The sequence below is a fragment of the Camelus dromedarius genome, chromosome 15 (genome assembly GCF_036321535.1).
Source record: "Camelus dromedarius isolate mCamDro1 chromosome 15, mCamDro1.pat, whole genome shotgun sequence".
NCBI lineage: Eukaryota > Metazoa > Chordata > Mammalia > Artiodactyla > Camelidae > Camelus > Camelus dromedarius.
In genome coordinates this window covers 59,925,978-59,950,142 of record NC_087450.1, presented here as the reverse complement: position 1 = coordinate 59,950,142, position 24,165 = coordinate 59,925,978, and the positions used below count along the sequence as shown (strand labels likewise).

General features: G+C 52.2%; 1 protein-coding gene across 9 annotated transcripts in view; it reads left to right on the top strand.

Annotated features, from left to right (window-relative positions):
* The window catches only part of RNF144A (ring finger protein 144A), a 109,400-nt gene that overhangs the window by 63,563 nt on the left and 21,672 nt on the right, over positions 1-24,165 (top strand). For 8 of the 9 annotated variants that reach the window (XM_010997943.3, XM_031466513.2, XM_064494748.1 and 5 more), the window contains 3 exons: positions 8,464-8,609; positions 21,351-21,455; positions 21,591-21,651. In XM_010997943.3, the coding sequence (XP_010996245.1) occupies positions 8,475-8,609; positions 21,351-21,455; positions 21,591-21,651 (301 nt within the window). In that variant the 5' untranslated portion in view covers positions 8,464-8,474. Of the gene's footprint in view, positions 1-8,463; positions 8,610-11,383; positions 11,721-21,350; positions 21,456-21,590; positions 21,652-24,165 lie in introns of those variants that run through there. The other variant, XM_064494747.1, reaches the window with a different exon arrangement.

The window sequence follows — 24,165 nt, the reverse complement described above, 5'->3', positions numbered from 1 at the left end:
TAAAGAGGGCAGGGGGCTGGGCGTGGAGGGGTGGGTGCAGGCAGTTGTATACAGGTGATCTGATGACTGAAAGAAGGTGGGAGATGGGTGAACCATGGGCAATCGTGCTTCGGGGACATTAAGACTAGTGACCTTCTTGTCACAACCGTCATCCCGATGGAGTGACACGGGGTTCTTTAGGCTCCTTACAAGCTTTTGTTTTCTAAACACGGGGGTGGGGATCCTTTAATAATTCTTAGACCATTATCACGTTGAGAATATAGTTGAGCCCCGGTGGAGTAGAATGACGAGGCTTCTGCCTAACTTGTGGCGTGGGGGTTCTCATCTGTGGGTGATTAAAAGTGAGCTCTGATTATAGCCTGGGGCAGAAATGCGCGTGTGGAGCTAGCATAGGGAAGATGTTTATCGCAGAAGTGTTACCGTGTCCACGGCAGGGCACGGACCACTCCTGTTTTTCGGATGGGACTTGCGCGTCCCATGCCTGTGCAGGCAGACGTCAGAGGTTACTGCTTCCAGGTCTAAAGACGTGGAGGCTGAGTGTGGCTCAGACCACGAGCCGATTGCCCTTCCCACACGTCTGGTCCCCGTGTGAACTGCTGACATCGCAGGCTCCAGGTGGAAGGGGGTTTAACGGCTCTGATTCACTTTCCCACAAGAAGTGTCTGGGATGCTGAAGATGTGCCCTGGACCTTCTGACTGGCCCCATGCTGTGGTCTTTCTAGAACAAATTCTCAAGAGCCTGAGGGTCTCAATGAGCTGGACGCCAAGGACGGGGCCCTCAGAGCTGTTGTGTCCAGGCAGCATCCAGCCTCCGGCCCTCACACGTCACTGTCACGTGTGGTGGAAGAGATGGCTCAAACCTCTAGTTCTTTCTCTTTCTGTCTTCAAATCTCAGGAGATTTGGCAGGGCTGCTTGTGGTGAGGCATACTTTAAGTGACGTTTCCAGGATGCGGGGTGTCAGGCCCTGGCCTTGGTCCTGACCTCGAACCGGCTCTCCCGGAGGACTTCTTGCAGGAATTTTCTGACTGTTTCTGAGCTTCATCCAGGAATCCTAGCTGGCTCCACGCATAGAATCAAGGGTGCTGACCTGAAATCAGGGGCTAGCAGACTTCCCTGCGCAGGGCGATGTGGGTGGCACCTCTGACTGTCAGCTCTTGTGATCCGGTGTCTGGAACAGCTGTTAGATCACTACAGAAACCTGACGCCGGCCGGCCAGCTACCAGTCCTGAGTAGGCGGAGGATCAGGTGTGTAAATGCAGGAGAGGAATGGGAGGGACTCTCGGGGTGGCGCTGGGGCGAGTGCTTGGAAAGGAAGGGCGTTGAGTGTTCAGGTGATTTAATGGACAGAGCAGGGCTCGTGGCCACAGGCGTGCCTGGGCTTGAAATGGATCTGTGGCGGAGGGTTCCGTGCTGGAAAGCACGGTTTATCCTCTAGCTTGTTGTCTCTGAACTGCATCTCCCACCTCCCCAAAACCCCTCTCAGCTGCTGCAGCAACAAGAGCCAGGCCTCTCGTTAAGACCTGGGTGACGCCCTTCCAGGTGGGTGGGAGGAGGGAGGGCTCAGAGGCCTGGGGGAATCCTGGGAGCCAGCTGAGGCCGCTGGTCCGGGGAGGTCCAGGACAGGCCATGAGGGTCTCACAGTGGGTGGGCAGCAGTGCGGACAGGGGAGCCCTGGTTTCTGGACTCTTCACAGAGGCCTGTGTCGGCCCCACTGCGTGCTCCCCACTCCACTGCGTCATGTTCTGTTAATCCCAGAGCCTGACGAGCCCCACGCCCAGGAATTTCCCAGGCTCCTTGTCTTGGCAGCGTGGCCTCCGTTTGTCTCCCAGGAGGAAAGAGCCACGTGTCTCTCCTGCCCCCGTCTGAGCCGGCCAGGGCGCGCTCCCAGCAACCAGGACTGACGAGAGAGCTGGAGGATGCAGGTGACACGTGTGCCCGCAGACGGCTCCTGGCTTGGCAGAGTGTGATCCGGGTCCTTCAGCACAGGGAGCGGGGGGCCCCACGGCTGTTCACGCTCTATCGTAGACGGCATATCCTGTTGCTCTTGTGTTGTGTCCTTACCTGAAAAAGAAAGAAAAAAAAGTGGACGCAGTGACTAGCTGTGTCATGACAAAGTCTGGCAATAGTACATTTAGGTGGTTCATGATCAAGCAGAAGGCAGTGGTGGTGAGGTTTGGTGGGGTGGCTGTGGGGCCTCTTAGCAAACCCCTAAACAGCTGGGAGCAAGGAAATCATCTCTAAAAGGACGAACAACCTGAAGACCCCCCTCAGCCTTAAGACATAACGGCGTTTTAGTCAATTTACGACATTGTGTCAATTTCTGATGTACAACTTCATGTTTCAGCCACACAGATACATGCATGTATTCGTTTTCATGTTCTTTTTCATTATAGGTCACTACAAGGTATTGAACAGAGCTTCCTGTGCTGTACAGAAGAAACTTGTTGTTTATCTAGTTTATGTATAGTAGTTAGTATCTGCAAATCTCAAACTCTCAATTTATCCCTTCCTATTCCCCGCCTCCAACCCCAGTATCTGTGAGTCTGTTTCTGTTCTGTAACTAAGTTCATTTGTGTCATTTGTTTTTATTTTATTTTTTTTAGATTCCACGTGTAAGTGATACCATATGATGTTTTTCTTTCTCTTTCTGACTTACTTCACTTAGTATGACAATCTCCAGGTCCACCCATGTTGCTGCAAATGGCATTCTTTCTTTCTTTTTTGTGCCTGAGTAGTATTCTGTTGTATAAATACACCACATCTCCTTTATCCAATCTTCTGTTGGTAGACATTTAGGTTGCTTCCACATCTTGGCTATTGTAAATAGTGCTGCTGTGAACATTGGAGTGCATGTGTCTTTTTGAATTAGAGTTCCCTCCGAATATATGCCCAAGAGTGGGATGGCTGGTTCATACAATAAGTCTTTTTTTAGCAAAACATAATGAATTTATGTTTGATTTTTCCAGTGGTCGCTCCCTGGCAGCTGGGTTGTGATGTTCGGGTTGGAGTAACAGTCCCTCTGTGTCCTGCTCTGCATTTCATCCCTGGACGTTGGTCAGAGAGCCAGGCTTGTCTGGGCTGCCTGGGGGAGGCAGCCTGTTATGTGGAAGCTGCGGGGACATTTTAGGCTTGCCTGCACAGTATTTTATCAGTCTTCGAAAGGAAGGAGTGAGCTTGCTCTCTGCCATGAACGCCCCTTGTTTGCTAAGCCAAGCTGCCTGTGAGGGAAGCAGCTCCCAGCATTAAGTCCACAAGCCACAAGCCCTCCCAGGCCGGGGAGGAAGTGTCTCAAGGCTGTAGCACCAGCTGACCTTGGACGTTCCTCCAAGGTCATTTTCAGCAGAATCTCTGTATTGTGCGGGGGGTCACATCCCGGACAGCGGTAGGGGTGCCAGGTCCTGTTGCAGGAAGTCTCATTCTGTTGGCCTTGCAGCAGCCCAGACTGTTTTCTGGCCAGAGAAGTGCAGACTCAGAGCACTGGGAGGGACAGAGGGAGTGGGGTGGGTTTGCTCTGTGGAGGGAACCAATACCGTCCACCCTTCTTGGAGTGTGGCTGTGTTCATTAGCATATGAAAACCCATGTGGAGTTTGATGGTTAAAAAAAATAAACACACAAACCTGCTCAACTATGTTTAATCCAGTACTCCTCAGATTTTAGTATCCCATTTAATAATAGTACTATTTAGGGAAAGCCTGGGCTTAAAACAGATGAAAATCTTAAAATCTTAGACTCTTGAAAGATTCCAGTTGACTCTGCATTTCAATAGGCTTATTTGGGTTTACATGAAAACAGTACATTTTTTCAAATAAATTTTTTATTTTAGAGCAGTTTATTTTACTTTTTGGGGGGTGGTTAGTAATTAGGTTTACTTATCTATTTATTTTTAACAGAGGTGCTAGGGTTTGAACCCAGGACCTCGTGTATGCTAGGCACACACTCTACCACTGAGCTGTACCCTCCCCTCTAAGGGCAGTTTACATTTAGATTTACAGATTTGGTTTTCAGTTTAGATATAGGATAGCAGATTTGGATGGAGATTTAGAAAACTCAGAATGATGCAGAAGGATGCAAAATGTCTAGGGAGTTACGATGCAGACGAGTTTCAGGTTCAGGGCAAAGCTGAGGGGGAGGTGCAGAGCTCCCCCCATAGCCCCCATCCCCACACAGGCAGTCCCCACCCCCACTGACCCCCGCCCCCCGCCAGGGAGCATCTGTCACCTTGATGACCCTGCCTTGACACATCGCCCTCACTTGGAGCCATAGTTCGCTGCATTGCCGGGTGGCCATAACAACATGCCACAGGCTGGGCACTGAAGCACAGAAGTTTATTTTCCCACAATTCTAGAGGCCAGAAGCCTGAGATCAGGGTGCCTGCAGGGTTGGGCTCTCCTCAGGCTCCGGTAAGGACTGTCCTTGTGGCTGATAGGTGACTGTCCTCCACCCTAATCCTCCCGTGTAGCAGAGAGACACTGAGATCTTCCTCTTTTCTAAGGCCACAGCCCTGCTGGATGAGAGCCCCACCCCTAGGACCTCATCTGACCTTAATCGCCTCGTCAGGACATGCGGTTACCTCGAAGGTGGGCTGTAACATGTGGACTTCGGAGGGGCACACAGTGCGGTCCGCACCGTCTGCCCTGGGGTTCACTCTTGGTGCTGTACATTCTGTGGGTTTTGGCAAATGTCTGATGTCACGCCTCCACCGTGACAACCTCACGTTGATGGGTTTCTCTGACCTGAAGTCTCCCCTGTGCTTGGTCTGTTTATCCTTTTCTCCCTGTCCAGCGACTACTGATCTTCTTACTGTCTCCCTAAGTTTGCCTTTTCCAGAATGTCACAGAGGTTTAATCACACAGTCTGGCGGCTTGCAGATTGGCTTCTTGCATTGGTAACACGTGCTGAAGATTCCTCTGTGTCTCTTCGTGGCTTGATAGCTCATTTCTTTGTAGCCCTGAAAGGTACTCTGTGGTCTGGATGTAACACGGATTATTTTTCCATTCCCTTGTTGAAGGACGTCTCGGCTGCTGCCGTGTTCTGGCGATCATGAATAACGCTGCCGTGCGCACCCACATGCAGGGGTCACATTGGTGGGTGAACACCTGGGAGTCTAGCTGCTGAAAGCAGTTGTTTTTACCACTGAGCTGCAGGCATCGCCTCCTCTGGGGGAGGCAGCAGAGACTCCAAGAAAGGGGTGAGAGTTGAGTTTTGGAGAAACTGGGACGATGCTGGGAGTGGCGGGTCGGGAGGGTTTGGAGAAGAGGGGAGCAAGGGGAGGGGGCTGGGCTGGGGAGGGCCCACAGGCATGCCCTGGCCCTTCTGGGACAGCAGGGGCTTGTTGCAGGAAGTCCTGAGAGTGGAAGGGGGCGGTGACTGGCTGACACCTGGCTGGGTTTCCCTTCCCTGCTTTGCTCTGAAGGGGTGAAGATGGGCGAATAGGGACCTGCAGGAGGCACAGCCCTAGGGCCCAGGGTGGGATGGTTCTGGCCAGACAACCGATCTCACCCTTAAGAATATCTCCCTCAATGGACTCCTTTCCCTTCCAGCTCTTTGTCATCCTTATAAAACTCTTTCATCACAGTTCCCCCTCTTTGCATAACCCGGTTGTGCTTAATAAGTAACTTGCCCTGTAAACACTTTGAGTTGCCTAGATTGAATAATACTTATCATTGACCAGATGTTCTTAAAATAGTTTGCTGTTTCATTCGACTTGACATTCACTTTAGGAAAACAAAGACAGTTTTTTTTTCCCCCTTATTGTGCATTGTGATTCTCGTAGCAAATTCCTATTTCAAGTTTGCAGCTGCTCAGTGTTTGCAAAATCATAACCGGCCCATCCTGTGAGTAGGGAAGGTTGTGGTGGGCTTAGACAATGTGCACTGTGTAAAGTATGTCCTATTGTTTTTGCCGCTGAATCCTGACTGTGAGCTCACCTCCGAGAATGTCTGCTCTGCAGAGGAAGAGTACTGACAAATGCCAGGAAGTCGTGTCTGACCTGCTTCGAGGCTCACTCACGGGGCTGGGAGGTGAGGGGCCGCGGCTGACCTGCACCCGGGCCAGCGGGAAGCAGCGCTGTCTCGAAGTCAAGTGGAAATCATGGTCCAGGAAGAAAGGAAGCAAGGGGTCAGGCCCTGCAGGCTGAGCCGAGGGTCATGCCTTTGGAGAGGCTGTAAACAGGAAAGGGAGCCGAGCTTAGAAGCTGGAGGAGGGAGGATTGCCTGGGGTCCAGGTGAAAGGCAGGAAGTGGCTGAGGGGGCAGAAGAGTGAGGGGTGATGTCCCCTGCCCTGAGGGCAGGGCTCAGGCTTCAAGGACTGTGTTGAAGGGGCGAGCCCAGACTTCTGCCATTCTGCAGCACGTCTGGGGTATGCCCAGCCTCTGAGCGCACTGCCCAGCGGATGATGAAGCGGGAGGCCTCTGAGGTTTTGGTGTTTGCTTCTTCCAAAGATGACGGCCGTCGGCGCGCATTTCCTAGGAGACTGAATCCATCACATCGTCTCTGGGCTCAACAACTTTTCACCTCTCTTTTCCCCCTCTCTTTCTTCCCTCTCTATGTGGGTTAATGTCCAGGTTCTTAAACCCGACGTATTATGACGACCTCTACTTACCAAGCAGCTAATATGGCCCGGTAATTTTAAATATGTTATTTCTCACTCATGTTTCACAAGGGCCCATGGGAGGCCATGGTGCCTAAGTTTTACAGCGGAAAATACTCAAGTTCATAGAGGCTGAGTAATTTCTCCAGCATCACACGGCCAAGAGGGAGAACAGGAATTTGAACTCAGCTCTGCTGGTGACAGAACGCGGCCTCTGCCGCTCGGTGCCCCACGGAATCTGGAGCACAGGTTTTCCGGACAGTGTTCACGGCCGCCTGTCCCAGCTCTCCGGGTCAGAGAGGTCAGTTGAGCAGCCTCTGCCCACCTGGGGCCGTTTCCAATCTTCAGCGATTTCTCAATGCTTCCAGTAAAGGTTTGTGATCCCTGTCAGGGCCTAGCTACCATTCTTAATCAAAACACAGTCGGCACCCTGTACTGTGAGCTTGAAGAGCTACTAAGGATTAAAACAGAAAAAGGTACAGAGAAATATAAAGGAAAAAAGTCTTGGCCCGTAAGCCCAGGATCCAGAAAACCCTGCAGAGATTTAAAATTGTTACGGAAATGACACGCCAGCCAAGAAACAAGCACCACTCGGAGGGTTGGAGTACTCAGATTTATTACGCCGGTGGGCTCAGAGGGGCTTCTGCTCCGAAGCTCTGAGCACCTCCAAGACGTGCACATGAGGTTTTATAGGGTTAATTACAAGTATGGGCTATTAGCCAATAAGGTTCAAACAACAAAAAGCAAGGAATCAGTGCACTGGAGCTTATCAATTTGGAACAGATCACGTTACTGACACTTGTTGAGCTTGGATTTACGAGTTAGCTTGTTAGCCCAGTAAACTGACACTAAACTTCAGATTTACAAGTTAGCCCGGCAGAACTCAGATCAGTAATCCGACACTTGTTACACTTAGATTTGTGACTTAGCTTGTTAGCCCAGCTGGGCTTTTCCTTCATAAAATAATAATAATAAAGGTGAATTCATGGTGCAGGGAGATGTTCCAAATGAAAATGGACTCAGGGAGGTGAGAAGTGTCGATTCCACTGCACCCCAGATCGCTGAGTGACCCCCCAAATCACTGAAGTGTTCTGGTCCCTTTGGCTCCAGGTCAGTTTATGGTGCTTGTTTAAATTGTCTGGAAGGCTCCGACCGATCCAAAAATTGCTTGAATTTGTGTCAGTTGTTTTCTAACAGCGGAAAGTACACTTGCTTTAGGCTAAGTTGCTCAGTCATTAACTGGCCGGGGAGGGGGCTGGATTCACCCCCCAGCCCCGGCCCCGAACGCAGATTTCCCTTCCTTCACCCCAGTGTCGATTCCAGCTGAAATTCACTAACTCCCCCCCTGGCGTGAGCTCCGATAGGTCCGGTTCTCCCCCTCACACCACTCACATGCCCAGGTCACATGTCATCCTGTCTTCCCTCCTCTGTGTGTTCTCAGAATCACCGCACAGCCTCTTCCTGAGTGGCAGGTACCCTCCCCGCCCCCAGTTTGATCTGATCAGTAACTGTTTTAACAAAAGCTTCTCTTGCTGGGTTGCTGAGGTTCCCGAGCTGGGTGCGCGGTGGGTGGGAGGCGTCTTCCACATCCCCATCACAGGGGTGGAGGGAAGGATGGAGACGGTGGATTACTGGCCATTCTGAGTATGGACATGAATATTACCATCCGTGTGGGAAAGGTATCACCCACAGACCCAGGTCGGAGACCTCTGGCCAGAACTTCTCAGGGGATCCAGACGAGGACTGTAAAACCCCGGCCCCTCTGGGGTCACTTGGCTTCCCCCAGGGCCCCAGTTTCAGCCGGAGGTGATCCCCGCTGGGGTGGTGGTGGAGGCCACGAGGGGGCTGACGGCCTGTGCTGCTCTCGTTTCAGACTGCTCTACCATGACCACAGCGCGGTACCGGCCCACGTGGGACCTGGCCCTCGACCCGCTGGTGTCCTGCAAGCTGTGTCTCGGGGAGTACCCGGTGGAGCAGATGACCACCATAGCCCAGTGCCAGTGCGTCTTCTGTACCCTGGTGGGTCTCGGAGAAAAGCATCGGTTTAAACTGATTTCGGGATGAGCCCTTTGCGGTTGGTCACGTTTGGCAACACCACGCAACCCTCCGCCCGTCCTCTTGCCTGGAGAGGGCGCCCCTTTGTGATGCGTGTACGCAGTAATGGGAGGGATTCTCTTTGCCAGTCGGGCTCCCCAGGCAGGTTCTGTTGCAGGTGTCTTTGGTGCATAAGTGATCAGTTAAACAATTTTGGAAGCTAGTAATGTAGTTTAGAACTCACGTTTTAGGGGAAGATGATTTTTATTTTACTTATTTAAAAAATTCTTTTTATTGAAGTATAGTTGATTTACAATGTTTGTTGCAGGTGTGCAGCAAAGCAATTCAGTTATACATTTACATGCATTTTTTTAATATTCTTTTCCATTGTCTGTTATTACAAGAAATTGAATATAGTTTCCTGTTGTGGTGTATTTTTAATTTTTATTATTTATTTATTTATTTTTAACTGTTTTGTGCAACAATTTTGTTTTTAATTTTTATTTATTATTTATCTTTTTTGGGGGGAGGTAATTAGATTATTCATTTTTGTTTTAGTGGAGGTATGAGGGATTGAATGCAGGACCTCAGATATGCTGGGCACTCTACCACTGAGCTACACCCTCACCCTCCTTATTTATTTTTTTAATTTTATTTTTTATTGAAGTATAGTTGATTAACAATGTTAGTTTCAGATGTACAGCAAAGTGATTCAGTTATACGTATATATGCCTGTGTGTGTGTATATATATGTATATATTATATATACACAATTTTCAGATTCTTTTCCATTATATATTATTATAAGAAATTGAATATAGTTCTCTGTGCGACACAGTAGGTCCTTATTGTCTACCTGTTTTGTATATGGTAATGACCATTGTAGAAGCAACTCACTTTAAGTTCAATTGAGCGATTACGGCCCGTGTTAACCGCATACTGTCCTGTAGTCCATGTTAGCTTTCACTGGTTTGGTGCTAAACTGGAAAATATGCATCTTGAAATCACGTTTGAATTTCCTGAAGATGCAGTGAACATTGTCTGGGGGCCAAATGACCTGCTCTCCATGCGTACAGGGAGGGACTTCCGTTTGCATCAGGCCTAACTCAGACCCAACATTTTACCCATCAGAAAAAAAAAATGAGAGTATAGGATTTATTGTAAGGTTGTCTCATTTAGTTTTACTTGATTTTTCTTCCCATTCAAAGAATACAGAGAAAGTCCAGGAAAAAATATTTTCCACAAACTATAAAAAAATTAAAAGAGTAGTTCCTGAATAGAAGTGTTGTTATAAATGGACCATCTGGACGACCTGTCTGTGTGTTGTTCAGAGTCTGATTAGATTCTGTGCCCCGACAGTCTCCTCCTGATTTTCAGAGACTTCTTCCTTCCTGCCCAAACTTTGCAACCTTTTTCTACTTGTCTCCTGGTCTCCTTGGGACATGGGCACGTCCCATACCCTCATCTGCATTTATCAGGTAAGGAGACAGAGCTTTGCAGGCATTTAAGTCTGCATCTCCCTTTATGCTAGACTCCGGCTTTCCGAAGGCAGAATTCTGTCCCCCAAACACCTGGTTCACTGCAGGACCCACGACAGATACTCAGTCAAGGCTGCTGGGTCAGCCTCAGCAGCGGGCTTGGCAGCCAGGAAATGTGCCTCATTAAAGCCCCAGGAGAGCAGCTTGATCTGGAGCACAGGATGTGGCTTTGGGCATTTTCTGAGGTGGGGAAGGATGGGAGGGACAGAGCCCCGGGGGCGGTGGGCGGGTGAGCCTGCAGCTGTGCACACGGTTGGACTTCTCAGTTCTAGAGGACGAGCCGGGATGGTCTAGCAAGTGGGGCGGGATTAAACAATTCCCATCGTGGAAAAGTGCCTCCTTCATGCCTGAAGGGAAGTTTCCCCCGCAGTCAACCAGGCGGATGGATTCCCTTCCGCAGGTGTGCCTGTTACGGAAATGACAGGCCAGCAAGAAGCAAGCACCACTCGGAGGGCTGGAGTACTCAGATTTATCACACCGGCAGGCTCAGAGGGGCTTCTGCTCCGAAGCTCTGAGCACCTCCAAGACGTGCGCATGAGGTTTTATAGGGTAAAGTACAAGCATGGGGTATTCGGCCAACAGGCATGGAACAGCTTTAGCAGCAGCAGCATCACAAAAGTAGAGGCAGGGAGGCAGCAAACCAACATTTCAAGGCCAGATACGTCTCTTTGAGAATCCAGCTGGCTTGCAAAAAAAAAACATGAGCAGAGAATCAGAAAACCGACACTTATTAACTTAGATTTACGAGTTAGCCCAGCAGAACGCAGATCAGTCATCCGACACTTGCTGCACTTAGATTTACTAGGAGGCCCGCCCAGCTTTTCCCTCACATGCCTGTGGGCGAGCTGACTCCCCGCTGTCCCCTCTGAGCTGTCGCGGGAGAGGGGTGGCCTCTCGAGGCCAGGGCTTGTCCTTTCCCCGCCTGGTTTCACGCAGCCTTTCATTTACTGTTGTCCTTGTTTTGGTTTCTATTTCTAGAGGATCGGAGTAAAAGTAAATAAGCATGGCCAATTCGGATCAAACGCTTGATTTAAGTCAGGGACTGTGAAGAGGAAAATAACCCTGTTTTCTCAAAGAGGGGTGGCTGGGTGCTCCAAATGCAGGTGTGATTTTTTTTTCACAACCATTTATTAAAAAATAAGATGTTGAGACCGGGCTGCTTGCATCTGTAACCCGCAGCAGTGGGAAGCACAGGAAACACCTGTGGGGTTCAGGCGGGGGAGGCGCCCCTGCACTTCTGCCACCTGCCCTCCCCTCTGTGTCGGCCTCAGGGCCCCCAGCCTGGGCAGAGGCACGGCCCAGGGTCAGCAGATCGCCACTGTCCTTTTCCTGGGGTCAGACCTGGGAAGGAGACACCGTTGCCGACCCGGCCGCCCTCCCGGGCCTCATGTGGATCGTGGAGCCAAATGTGATTCACCCCGAGGTTCACGTGGAGCAGCGTGTGACAAGGACATGCCACGTGGCCAGCATTCTGCAGGCCCAGACCCTCCTCCTCTTGCTTCTAACTTTGGGCTCAGAGCCGCAGGAACCAAAAAGAGCTTCGGGGAGACTTCCCCAGGTGTGTGTCCAGAGGAACATTTCTTCTCGAGGATGCACTCAAACGATCCTTGTGGTTCAGTGGCTTTGCTGAACCCCGCATGCCATGGGCCTCTCTGTACCCCCACCAGGACCCTCCAGGTGCCCAAGAGCAGGAAGAAAACCCCAAGAAATCACGCTGGGGACAGCGTTGATTTCACCTGCATCTCCCCAGATTACTCGAGCATGAGAAATGTCAGCCTATCATTACTGATGTGGCAAAATGCTGACACGTGTTCCGAGGCGTTTCCCTTGCTTATTGGGTGCCTGGTGGCTTTAGGGTGAGTTCAGAGGTCATGGAGGTTGTGCACTGGGGTCAGTGGGGAGGAAGAGTGGTGCCCCAGTCTGAGGGTCTCCGTGACTGCAGGGACCCTCCGAGCCATGAGCGCGTTCCAGGTGTGACGCTACGTTTCAGGGGCCTGGGCGTGTGACAGCTACCTGGTAGCGCCAACAGTCAAGTTTTGGCTGAGAGTGAAAACAAAACTTTAAAGGGCCGAATTTAAACATGCAGATTTGTGTGCAAAAATACAGTGTTAAATTCAACCAACACCTTCTTTGCAGAAGTACTGGGAGGAGAGAAAGGGTTGCTGGCACTTATGTCAAAGTGAGCTGAGCGCCTCCAGGGAGAGCCAGTCCCATTTCCAGTGTGTCAGTCTGTGACACGACCCGTGTGTCTGGTGGCCTGGGAGGTCCCCCGTGCTCCAGAGTCTGAAATGTGCAAGATGTTTTATGCTTAATTGAAACATATCCAGGCCATCGTGGTCTCCCTGTACTTGAAGCATTCTGCAGCGTTAAAATGTTTATGTGGTTTTATTGCTGACAAAGTAGTGTCCAGCCTGAAGCTCCCATCATTGGAAGGGATCTCCTGATTCCAAAGTTTGAGGAGCCTTGGGGCTCAAAGACATGAGGCACTGTGGCTCCCCCGTCAAGAAATGGGTCCCCAGGGATCAGGAGGGTGAAACGTCTGTTTTTCAAGACCCAGAACTTCACCTTAGTTACGTTTTCTCACCCAGAAACTCTGCTGGTGAGGAGATGGGCCTCCACTTCCTTGTCTTTCCAGCCCCGTCAGCTTTGCATTTTGTAAAACAGCCCAGCGGGGATGTTAGTCACTTCCGTTCTCTGGCCCTTATCAGATGCCCGTCTGTGCCGAGTGCCCTGGGCACCTCAGGGGGGTGAAGGATCCCCAGGCAGGGGAGAGGTGGGTCTAGGTGGCTGTATTTGGGGTGGAAAGAGCGGTATTTGCAGTATAAACAGAGGGATGACTGCCGGGAGGCAGGAGCCGTGAGTTCCACCCGCAGGCTTTAGGGAAACATTTGAAGAAAGCGTGATGGATGGAGCCATCAGAGTGGGGCAGGCGAAGGAGAGGGTGCCGTGTGATGGGGCCGGAATGGGAGGGTTTTGCTGAGGTTCCCACAGTGACATAATTGGCAGGAACCAGAAGGGCACCAGGCCAGAAAGGTGGGGCTGCGGAGCGGTGCTTGAGTGGTGATGTGCCGAGGGAAGGGCCTGGGGCCGTGCACCTCCTGTGTGAGGCTGGAGCCACCCGAGGAGCAGAAAGCTTTGGGTCTAGAAGGTGCCTGTCCTGGATTTGGCTTCTTAGATGAGGAAAGGCAGGCTTGCAGGGGGGCTGGCTTGAGGTCCGGGGCTGAGAACGCATCACCGGGCTGGGCTCCAGCTGCCACAGTGACAGCAGCATAGGGACCGAGCTGTCAGGCCCTTACTGTGTCCCCGAGGGCAGAGCTGCTCCCCCTCAGGTCCTCCACCAGCACAGCCCACAGGCACCACCCACACGCTGTTCATTTTTATCCCTGGGTTTAGGGTCGGTGAAAGAGTGGCGTCTGCTGATTGACGGTGACGCGCTGATGCCCGTCCACGCTGCCTCGCTTCCCGTAAATCCTGGGAAGTGGGCGGGCGGCTCCGTCTCATAAACGGGCCACTGCAGCCCAGAAAGGGGAGGAGCGCTCTGGAGCATCCGCTGGGTGTGCCTCGACTCCCGTGCACTTGGTTTTTGCAACGAAACCTGATGCTTCTCTTTTAACCATGTGTAAGGATACACTGAGTCCTGGGATCGGCTCTGCTGAGAAACAGCAAAGGGCTGAAGGGCGGCTGGGAGGCATTTGCAAGTTAGGCCCTCGGTCACAGGCACCAGGCTTCCTTCTCACGCCCCTGGATCCCAGCACCTTCCTACCTAGGAAGGACACTAGGGACCTTCTTTCTCTCTCTTTGTTTTGTGTACTTTATTTTTTCTTTGTTTTTTTAGTGGAGGTACTGGGGATTGAACCCAGGACCTCGTGCATGTTCAGCACATGCTCTGACACTGAGCTAGACCCTCCCCAATGCACTTGACTCTGAATCCGACCTCCCTGTTCTCTCCCAGGAGGCCCTTCTAGGTCCTGTTGCAGTTGGGGTCCTGGAACCCTGCCCCAGTTTTGCCAGGATACCCAGATAGGTAGTCTTCTCAGCTTCCCCAGCCCCTTCTCAAACATGAGATAAAAAACAAACACAGCTCTTGGATTCTCCCTTTGACGGGACGATCTGCAGGGGTTGGGATGGAGACAGCCCAGCCTGAGGAGGCTGGATGGACAGTGTCTGGCTGTTAGAATGAACCCGCAGTGTCCCCAATTATGAGCAGTCGCACACATCTCACTTCGTCACCCCCAAACCCTACACACATCGAATACTTGCAGCCCCTTCTCTCACGTGCCTTCTTAAATTCACACACACCCCGGCACACACATGGGTGCCGCACGCCCGCACACAGAAACACATTCCACGTCCAGGAAGAGTCCTCCGCAGGATGCGTGGTCCTCTACTTCTGGTCCCCTAGACTGTCAGGGCGGAGTGAGTGCGTGTTTGTCGAGTGGATGCAGCAGAAGTCCCTCGTGTTCCTGACACCTGGCACTCAGGCTCCACGCATGAACCCCTCCTGCCACAACCGCCTCTGTCCTGCCTTCCTTCGGGAGGTGTTGATAGTGAGGCGTGGTTTGGTTGAATGCTCACGCTTGGTCCTCCATGACTTTGGAGCAGAGAGGCCGTCCTCCTCACGGCAGTTCTCTGGCAGCTTGTTTGGAAGCACGAGGGTGAGGAGCGCATCCTCCCTGCAGAGGAGAGGATGGCGCCTTATCCCCGAATCTCCCCTTCTAGGCAGCTCGGCTTGGGAGGAGGGGGCGGGTGGTCCCTGGTCTCTGTGCAGGAGCAGAAAGCATAGTGTCACCTTCAGTCCCTTCCTGTGGGGCTGCAGACGGGCAGACCCATGGGCAGGCCCAGCCCAGTACTCAGAGGGCTCCCCAGGTCACCAGAGCTGGGCCCTGAGTCACCTTCAGGGCTCCCTAACGGTTGTCTTCTGTTCCCCTCCGGGCCTCCCACTGCGCCCAGCTCCCCGGTACAGTCATCGTCAAATCCTGCTGGTGGTCACCTTGGCCGCCGCCCGGTTCTCAGAACAGGGCATTTCATTCAAGAACAGAGAGCAGTCCTGTGTTTTATCAGTGGGAGTGACCACACAGGCAGGGCTTTCCAGGAAAGGTCCATTTCAAGGCTGATTTTTTTTTAAGATCTTGGCGAAGCTGCCGGCCACGTGGAGGCCGTGCCCAGTTCCCCACCCAAAGCCGGGAAGACCCAGAGCCCTGACTGGGAACCGTTGTCTTGAACCATTTAACTGGTCTCCTGCTCCGTCAGGTCCACCTTCACACGCAGAGACCAGTTCTTAAAAAGCAGCCCTTTTGATGATGTAAACCCACTCCAGGCACGCTGTGAACCCAAGGCCTCTGCGAAGGACAGCCCGCTGCCCAGCTGGGCCCCGGGTGCTTTCCGGTCTCTTTGGTGTCTGCAGCCTGCCAGCACCACGTTCTCTTCTTCTCCACACATTACATGTTATCAAGCCCGCACCCCATCTCCTGGTGTTTCTCTGCCTTGGGTGGACCCAGCACCGGGATGGGTAACTTCCTCTCTGTGGGAAGAGACTAAGAAAGCAGCGTCTGGAGCCAGCTCTGGCTCATCTGTCTCTTTGCATTGATTGTGGTGAAGGGAGGTCCCCCCAGGTCCTCCCGCCTCGCACCCTCTCACAAAATCAGTGCCTACCAGCTGAGTCGACCTGAAAATCCCAAGCAGGTGGCAAACTCACAGCTGAGGACTTCCCCCTTGCTGCCCTTGAAGGACAGCTTTGAACACCAGACCACTCAGCCCGCATCTTTGCGCGTCTGCAGTCACAAGCCCCTGGGTGAGGGCTGTTGCGGGCGACAGAGGCTATGAGGGGCATCGCCTCCACCCTGTCTGCATGTGGGGTCAGGGCTGCATTGGCTCTCTCCGGGGCGTCAGACACGAGGCTGCAGGTCAGGGGTTCCACGGAAGGGGTGAGGCTCCTGCCCGAGCAAGTGCCTGTGGCCGCCTCAGTTTGAACTCAAGGCTGGAAGGGGTCTTGGTGGCAGGACTTCCACATGGGCAGAATTGGGCTGATGGGCACAATAAGGTGGAAGCAGCCGGAACTAGTACCATTGAGAACCTACTTTGTTTTTTATTTTTGTTTATTTTTTTTATACTGTTTTATTTTTATTTTTTAAAGGAGGTACTGGGGATGGAACCCGGGGCCTCGTGCATGCTAAGCACGTGCTCCCCCACTGAGCTGCACCCTCCCCCCAGACCCTGCTTTGTACGGGTCCAATTTAATCCTTCCAGCAAGGACACTGCCTGCAAGGAAGGTCATTGTGATTGTGCTGTGCTTGGCTCGGTTCCAGTCTTAGAACCTTGAGGGAAAGGCCCAAGGATTCTCGGGGAGCAGAGCGCCGAGGTTCCCTGGGGCAAGGCTGACCGAGGGGCCTCCTGTCTCCCTGCTGCTCCTGGTCTTAGCAAAGCCCCGGGCTCCGAGAGCGCAGGGGAGGTGAGTCCAGGAGACGGGATCCGATCCGGCGGTTTAGCAAGGGCAGAGCACCGAGTACATGTAGATGAGAGCTTTTTTCTTTTTTTTTTTTTTTTGGTAGAAAGAAAGTTTGAAATTTTTTTTCTTTGGAAAATTTTACAAAAGAGGCCTTCACGATTTGGACTCCCAGCGCTGGGTAAAGTCACGTCCCCGCAGCCCGGGCAGGAGCGCCCCTGCCAGCGCGCAGCACGGGGCTTGCTGGGTGGCCTGCTCAGCCTCCCGGGCTTGGCGTGAAGCATCCTCGCCAGGCGGCGCCCACGCCCACGGCTCCAGCATCCCAGCGGCCGGCTCAGCGAGGAAGGGCTCGGCCTCCCCCGCTGCCGAGGGGCCCGGGATGCGGCCTCCGCTCCTCTGCCGGGAGGCAGGGTGTCCGTGTCCGTGCGGGGTCGGCTTGTGCTGCCTGCCGCCCCCGCAGCTCCCCAGCCAGCGGCGTCTGTCTCTCCCTGCGGTGCTGTTAATCCCTTGCTGGTTACCAGCACTCAGTCAGGCACAGGGACTGGAAAGATAAATAAACAGTTCTTACTTTCAAAGAGTCTGCCGTCTCACCGAGGGGAAATGTAAGCAGACCTGGGTTACTGAAGCTGTGGGAACGCCAGGCACAGCACATGGTGTGGGTGTGACAATGGGCTGGAGCGCTGTGGCCTCCGGGCACCGAGCTGTCGCGGCGGCATCATCTGCCAGGCTTGTCTCATCCCGCGCCGTGGGGGACGGGGGTCAGAGGGGTGCAGGCAGCACTCTGGTTCAGGAAGTTCACGCCACACACCTGGCAGGCAGGTAAGCTGACATTCAGACCTAGGGCCCCGCTTCCAGCTCCTTGATCTTTGAATGCTGTTCCCGGGGTCCCTCCGCAGTTGTTTGGACCTGCCTGCACGTAACAGTGGTAAACAGAGGACCCCTGATAAGCAGGAGCTACTCGGGCATCTCTGAGCACAGTTTCTGGAAGTTTCTCCAGCTGTTACCATCATCAGTAGCCGGCAGGCCTCCGGGGGAGAAAACAGACGAAATTCAGACTTGCTGCTGTTTTCCGGCAGGCAGACGTGTTTCGTGGCCCCCTTCTCCTTGGCAGGAAGCTTCCGACACAACGGAGCTACCTTGGCAGACCAACCGTGCTGCCCCTGCATCTTTGGGCCCGGGTTTCAAAGAGTTGGACGGCAAAATGGAAAATGGAAGGCCAGGAACATTCTGCGGCTCTGGACACCTCCCTGCCTTCTCCTGCCCCTGGTGCAGCTGATGCCGCTTTCCTGGGGTGCCTTGTCCCTCTGGGCAGCTTTCCAGCTCCGTGGCGCCTTCCTGGCCTGCCCCGCCCTCCTCCAGGGGGACCCCCCGGAGCGTCAGCACAGCGTGTCATCAGGATCTGCACCCGCCTCTTTTCCCACAGTGGGGGTCTTGATGTCGTGGACTGTCTTGGCATCCAGGAATCTGGGAAAGACACGCTCTGGGTTGCCTCAGACTTCGCTAGTTTAAAGTGCAAACAATTCTTTTTTTTTTTTTACCTTGAGTTACTTGGTCAGATATAACTGTGTGATGATTGACTTTGTTGTTCAGTCAGCTCTTTAAGAGGCATCCTAATTTTTTTTTTTATTGAAGCACAGTCCGTGACAGTGTGTGAATTTCTGGTGCACAGCACAGTGTCCCCGTCATGCACATACCTACAGATACTCATCTTCAGTTCTTTGTGCTAATGAAGGACGCTTGAGGCAACAGAAAAGCAGCACTGAGTGATCGCTGATGAAGGAGATCTTGATGGGGGAGAAAGAGACGGAAGTTTAAAGAAACGGAAATCCCCGTCTCCCTGGAGTCAGACACACGCGGGTTTGAGCCCCGGCTCCTCTGCTTACAGACGCCGATACTGGGCCGGTTCCTCACGCCCCCGGGCCTGTGTTCTCTCCCCCGTACGATGGGAGTGACTGACACCTCTTAAGGTTCTTGGGGTGGTCTAGCTGGCTGACTCAGCTAGTGATCAACCCAGGGTCCTGAGACATCTGATCAGGGATTAGCTGGCATTAACAGGATGGTGAGGAATGTGTCAGCGTCTGCCTTTGTACCCTGTGTTTATTTTTTCAGCGGTTTCTCTGGCATTTTTGTGTGCTGATTTCAAGACATCTTTTTGCTATTAGATTGAGAAACACGGCCTGTGAGTCATGGCCCACTTTAATCTGAAAGAAGACGGGGCCTGTTTTCAGTGGGTGCTCGGTCAGACACTGGGGTTCTCATGTCTTTTAACACAGTAAACAAACGGATGCTCCCAGAACACAGTCTCCTGCAAAATGCGCGCAGAGGCCTGCTTACAGCATAGGACGTCCACTCCTGGGTGGCCCTCACCAGACGTGCGGGGTCCTGGTTGATAGATGCAAGCGGTGTTATGTTTAGAGTCGTGGACGTCCCCTGGGGGTGTGTCACAGCAGCTCTGATTGTGTTTTGTAAACCCTCTCTCATCAAGTGCTTCTCTGCACAGTAGTGTGTGTTTTCGGCATTTTATCAGTTTATGGCTTTCCAGTGTCCTCCGGAGACTCGGTCTAGACAAACTTCTTTATAAAAAGTAAACTAATGATTGTGTTGCTCAGGTTTTGATTCTTTTCTTTCTACACCTATGACTGGCTGTAAGACACGTATCACCCAGACAGGCAAACGGCGGGAACAACAGTGACTCTTACTGAGCTGGTGCTGTGTGCTGGAAATCATGCGAGGTGCTTCTGTGTAGCTTCTGTCGCAAAAGCCCAGCAAGATGGGCACTTCCGTTCTGCAGTCGCGGGAGCTGTGGCCCAGTCTCACCGTGGAACGGGCCGGCGCCTCTGCCCGGAGGGCAGGGTCCAGGAGCCTGTGTGGCTCCTCCTCGTGCTGCGCCCAGCCCCAAACAGGACTTCCATTTCCAGTTACCTCCCAGCTGAGGACAGTCACGGTAAGGGGTGCAGCACCCCACTAATCCACAGCGCTGACTCCCCAGATGCATGCGCGGGTGCAGGCCTGATGGAGGCTCCGTGCGACCCCCGCTCTTCCTCTGCCCCTCCCTCGTTCTGGGGAGCAGGCGTGTTGGTTTTGACGTTTGCCTCTGAAACCTCTGTCATTTTAGGCCTTAAAGGGGCTCCAAGCCTGGGCGCATCCTTGCTCGGTTCTCTGGAGCTCACTCCATCATCATGGCATTGACGACACACAGATGATCTGAGAAAGATCTAAGTTCAGGGCCTCTGTGGTTACCGGGAGCCTGGGCAGGACAGAGGGGTACAGGCAGGGCCCTGGATCGGAGGCCCCGACGCTGCAGGGGCCACGTGAAGTCCGAGCGTCTGTTCAGTGCTCCTGACAAAGTGATGGGAAATGGGTCTGTTTGAGGGTGATCTTGGTTTCTGGTTTTTAAAGGAATTTTGTCTAGAGCCTTTAGTGAATGAAATATCCTGGTTTGCTAGAGTGGTGAGAATTACACGTTTAGATCACGTCGTGATGTACAGGTGGAGCGTACGCTATTTTCCACGTTGTCTTCTAGACTCTTCCTCTTGTGTAACATTCGTAGGACCCCACGATTTGTAGAACCTCCCTGAATTGCAGGTCGGGAGAGCGAGGCTGGCAGAGAGAGGGGCAGACTTGTGCTTGGCGCCGGCTCACTCACTCCTGACCGCTGTGCGTTCTTATAATGAGACGGGCTGTGCATCTTGGGGGCCGAAGAGCCTTGGCAAACAGCTCACGCGCTTTCCGTGGTGCGTTGTTCTGACGCTCAGGCTACAGCAGGGTGATTCTGCTGGTGCTATGACCCCGGTGTGTGCGGGGGCTGCGGTTGAAACTGGGCTTAGAGATGCTGGTGGGATGTTTTACTTCGCTGGCCTTTCATGGGAAGGGCTGGTTGCTGTGCTCCTCGAGTTCTGACGTGAGCACTTCAGAGTCTGTCTCAGGCTGGTTTGGGAGCGAGCTTACCTGGGAAAGGCCATCACTCTTCTTTCCTTTGTTTACTGTGTGCGTTTCAAGGAAGTACAGGGTTTCCAAGACTGGTGGGCAGTGAAGTTGGCCACGTGAACTCCGCTTTGTGTCTCCCGCGGATCTGTCTGAGTTACTTCAGGTGTTCAGCTGTGTCCCCAGGTGGGGAAGGGTGGGAGTACGCGTTTGCCTGGTGAGTGAGGGGTCGCTGAAGGAGGATGGGTGTGTGCACCTGGGTCCTGCGTGCGGCGTGCAGGGGCATCTCTGAGTCAGGCGAGGCTGCACTGGGATCTGGGCTCCACCCTTACTGTCTGGGTCAGCTGGCAAGTTCCTTCTTGGTGGTGACCCAGTTCTCACATGTGGACGATCGTCCTTTCCTGCAAGAATGTCTTAAGGAGCACATGAAGTGGAGGAATGGAGACGACCGGGTACAGAGCCCGCCATCTGCTTTGCGTTCGAGGGGCACGGCTTCCCGGCCTCCCCTGCGGGCTCTGTGCGTCCCTTTGGGCTCACTGGCCTGGCATTGGCTGAGGTCGTGCTCAGGGACGCAACCCACATCTTTAGTCCTGGTGCAGAAGAGGTACCCCGCAAATACTTGCTGAGTGAATCAAACCCCTAATTTGGGGGCTGCTATGGCTACACAGCAAAGATACAAAAACCAGACTGGAACAATGTGCTTGATTTGACTTAAAAAAATTTTTTTTATGCATCACTGCTCCTTCAGCCTTAATTAAGGAAGTAAAGATGTTTAAAGATACTTCTCTTTTTTTCTCTCTCTCTCTCTTTTTTTCCCCCCAGTGCCTGAAACAGTATGTGGAGCTCTTGATCAAAGAAGGATTAGAAACTGCAATCAGCTGCCCAGACGCTGCCTGCCCTAAGCAGGGCCACCTGCAGGAGAACGAGGCACGTGCCGCTGGAGAAGTGGGGTTTGAGTGCTCACGTGTGGTATCGGGGGTCGTGGGGTCTGCCCAGGGTGACTGGGCATGGCGTTCTTGCCCTCAGAGAGTCATACTCCTTTCTTCTATTTTTTCCCCTTAGATTGAGTGCATGGTTGCAGCCGAAATTATGCAAAGATACAAAAAGCTACAATTTGAAAGAGGTAGGTGACCCGGTGTAGGAGTCAGTTCGTTCCAGTTCCTGTGACAGAATCCGGGTCCCCTGGGCGGTGCTTTTGGTGGCTATGATTGCACATCATTTGGCTACAGCAGAAGTGAAAACAACGATGTAAACTAGGCTTCTGAAGTCGGGCTGTCATGCGAGTTCTCTGCGGAGCCCACGTTTGGAAGGCCTCTCTGCTGGGGACCCGGGGTAGCAGGAAGGATGCATGAAACAAGTTGAGTTTGGGATTTGGGCTTAGGGGTTGGTTTAAAGAGACCCTCTTGGGGATTATTCATCAGCCAGGTTGAGGCTTAAGAGTTTGAGGACTAGCTCTTAGGACTTCACAGAATTTGAAAGACTCAAAGGCATGGTGGAGGTTCCCAGGCCAAGCTTGGTGGACAATGCCCACCATCCTGACTGCATGTCCGCTACCCTCTCTGTCCACCCGAGCAGGCCTAGACCAGGCGGTGCTGAGCCCATATCTCACTAAGTCTCATGACAGCCCGACAGTCTATTACCCTGACACCCGCAGAGGCTAACTGATGCGCCCTGATCTCCATCTCTAGTGGGTGGTGGGGTGAGGTGTGGACCGGGCCCCCCCGCACCTGGTTTTCCAGGTGCACAGAGCACTGCAGACGTCACGGTCGAGACGGCCTCACAGAGCACTGGCACACGAGGACTGTCCTGGACAGGTCTCTCTCTCTGCTCTCACAAGTGTGCTAGGAGCAGGGTGTCGGAAGAGTCTGTGGATTCTGACTGGCCTTGTTTTCATATACATTCTGGACCGTGGGCTCATCTGAAAGGAAGCAAAATAACAGACACACATACATGACGCTCCTTGTGGGAAGTTTTGTGAAGATACCCCATCTGGATTCTAAAATTTTCAGCTTGCTTTGTGATCACTGAAGTCTACCCTCCCCTATTCCCGGACTGGTTCTCAGTCCTCCCCTGGGTCTGGCATTTATCAGACATGCAACCCTGTGCAACCCTGGGCTGCGTGTTTACAGGAAAACCCCCTCAGGGTAGGGATGGAATGTGAAATAGACCAGAGGAAAGGGTCCAGAGACTCTGGGTTTAGCTGAATGTTCAGTTTTCTTTTTCTTTTTTTCTTTTTTTTAAAAGAAATGCTAAAGATAGCTGCATTTCCTCTTGAGGCTCACTTCTCAGGAAAAAAAAAAGCAATGCATTGCCGACTTAAAAAGAAAAATCAAACAGGATTTTTTATGGCATTGGAATTTGTTTTCAAGAGCTTATTTATTTAAATGCCCTAAATCTTTTGGTTTGGGGCAGTTTGTAGCTGAAATATAATACCGTGTGATAGGAGAGTCAGTGTGTGGAGCTATAAAATTGATTAATTTGGATTTCTGAGACTTTGAGCCTCTTCTGAAAACATTTTCCAGAGAGAATCTTGACAGAATCTGGCTGTTATTTGGGTTACAAGAAAATGAACTTTCTATGACATTGAATTTAAAAATGCAGCTGGGTAAATGTTCTTACCTAATGATTTTAACTTGTTATTTCTTCAGTACTTTGGCTTTAGTCAAAGAAGGTTTTTTTTTTTTTTCTTTCGCATAATAATGAAGCCAACTTGACTTAGGTTAAAAAAATACCTCTCAAACCCGTCACTTTAAAACATTTTGCTAACATTATGCTAAAAGCAACAAAAAACACAAAATAGACTCAGACTTTAATGAGACCAAAGAAATGTTAAAATGTTAGAGCTGAAGCACAGCCATTGATTTCAGTTAGTCACGGAGCAAATTGTGAGACAGGATCAGTGAAGCATATTTTGACTTGCTCCTCAAAGGACAACCGTGCTTAAGAAAGAAAAGACCTTTTTTAAAGAGTCCTGGGCTGTTTGACACATAGGGCTGTTAGGGCCCTGCTTCATTCATCTACTGTGAATAGATCTTTGGGAGGTGGAGCCAAGATTAGTGTCCCAGAAACACTGCCTTGTTTGAAAATATATTCAAATATGTGCATATACGAATGCTAGATACAATACTTATAATACATCACAGTGTGTAAGATACAGTGTACCTAATGTGTAGCATAAGATACATACGTGACAGACAGACAGACAGGCAGGCAGAGATAGATGTGCAAACGTACATCCTGGAAAGGAAAACTCCAGTGTTGCCCGGTGTGGATTTTCTTTTTGACGGAGTCCTGCCTTGCACACCAGCTGGCAGGATTCAGCAGCGGGGTGATGCTGTGGAGTCTTAAAGACGTCCTCGAGCACCGCCCGGGCTCTGTTCATGGTGGGGGGGGGGAGGATGTGTGCGGGCAGCTGGGGGAGGGTGTCCTGGGCTGGCAGAAGGGTGGGGCGGAGGCTTTGCCCTCTGCCTCTCCCATGGGGGATCTCTCCCGTGGGGACGGGCGGTGCCACGTCGCAGCTCCACAAGGACGTAGGTCATACAGTTTAGGTCGTTACCGTGGAGACCTGAACGAGGTCTCCTCTGCCCTGCGCTGCATAATTGGGCCTCCCACGGTTGGCAGCCCACCAGCTACACGT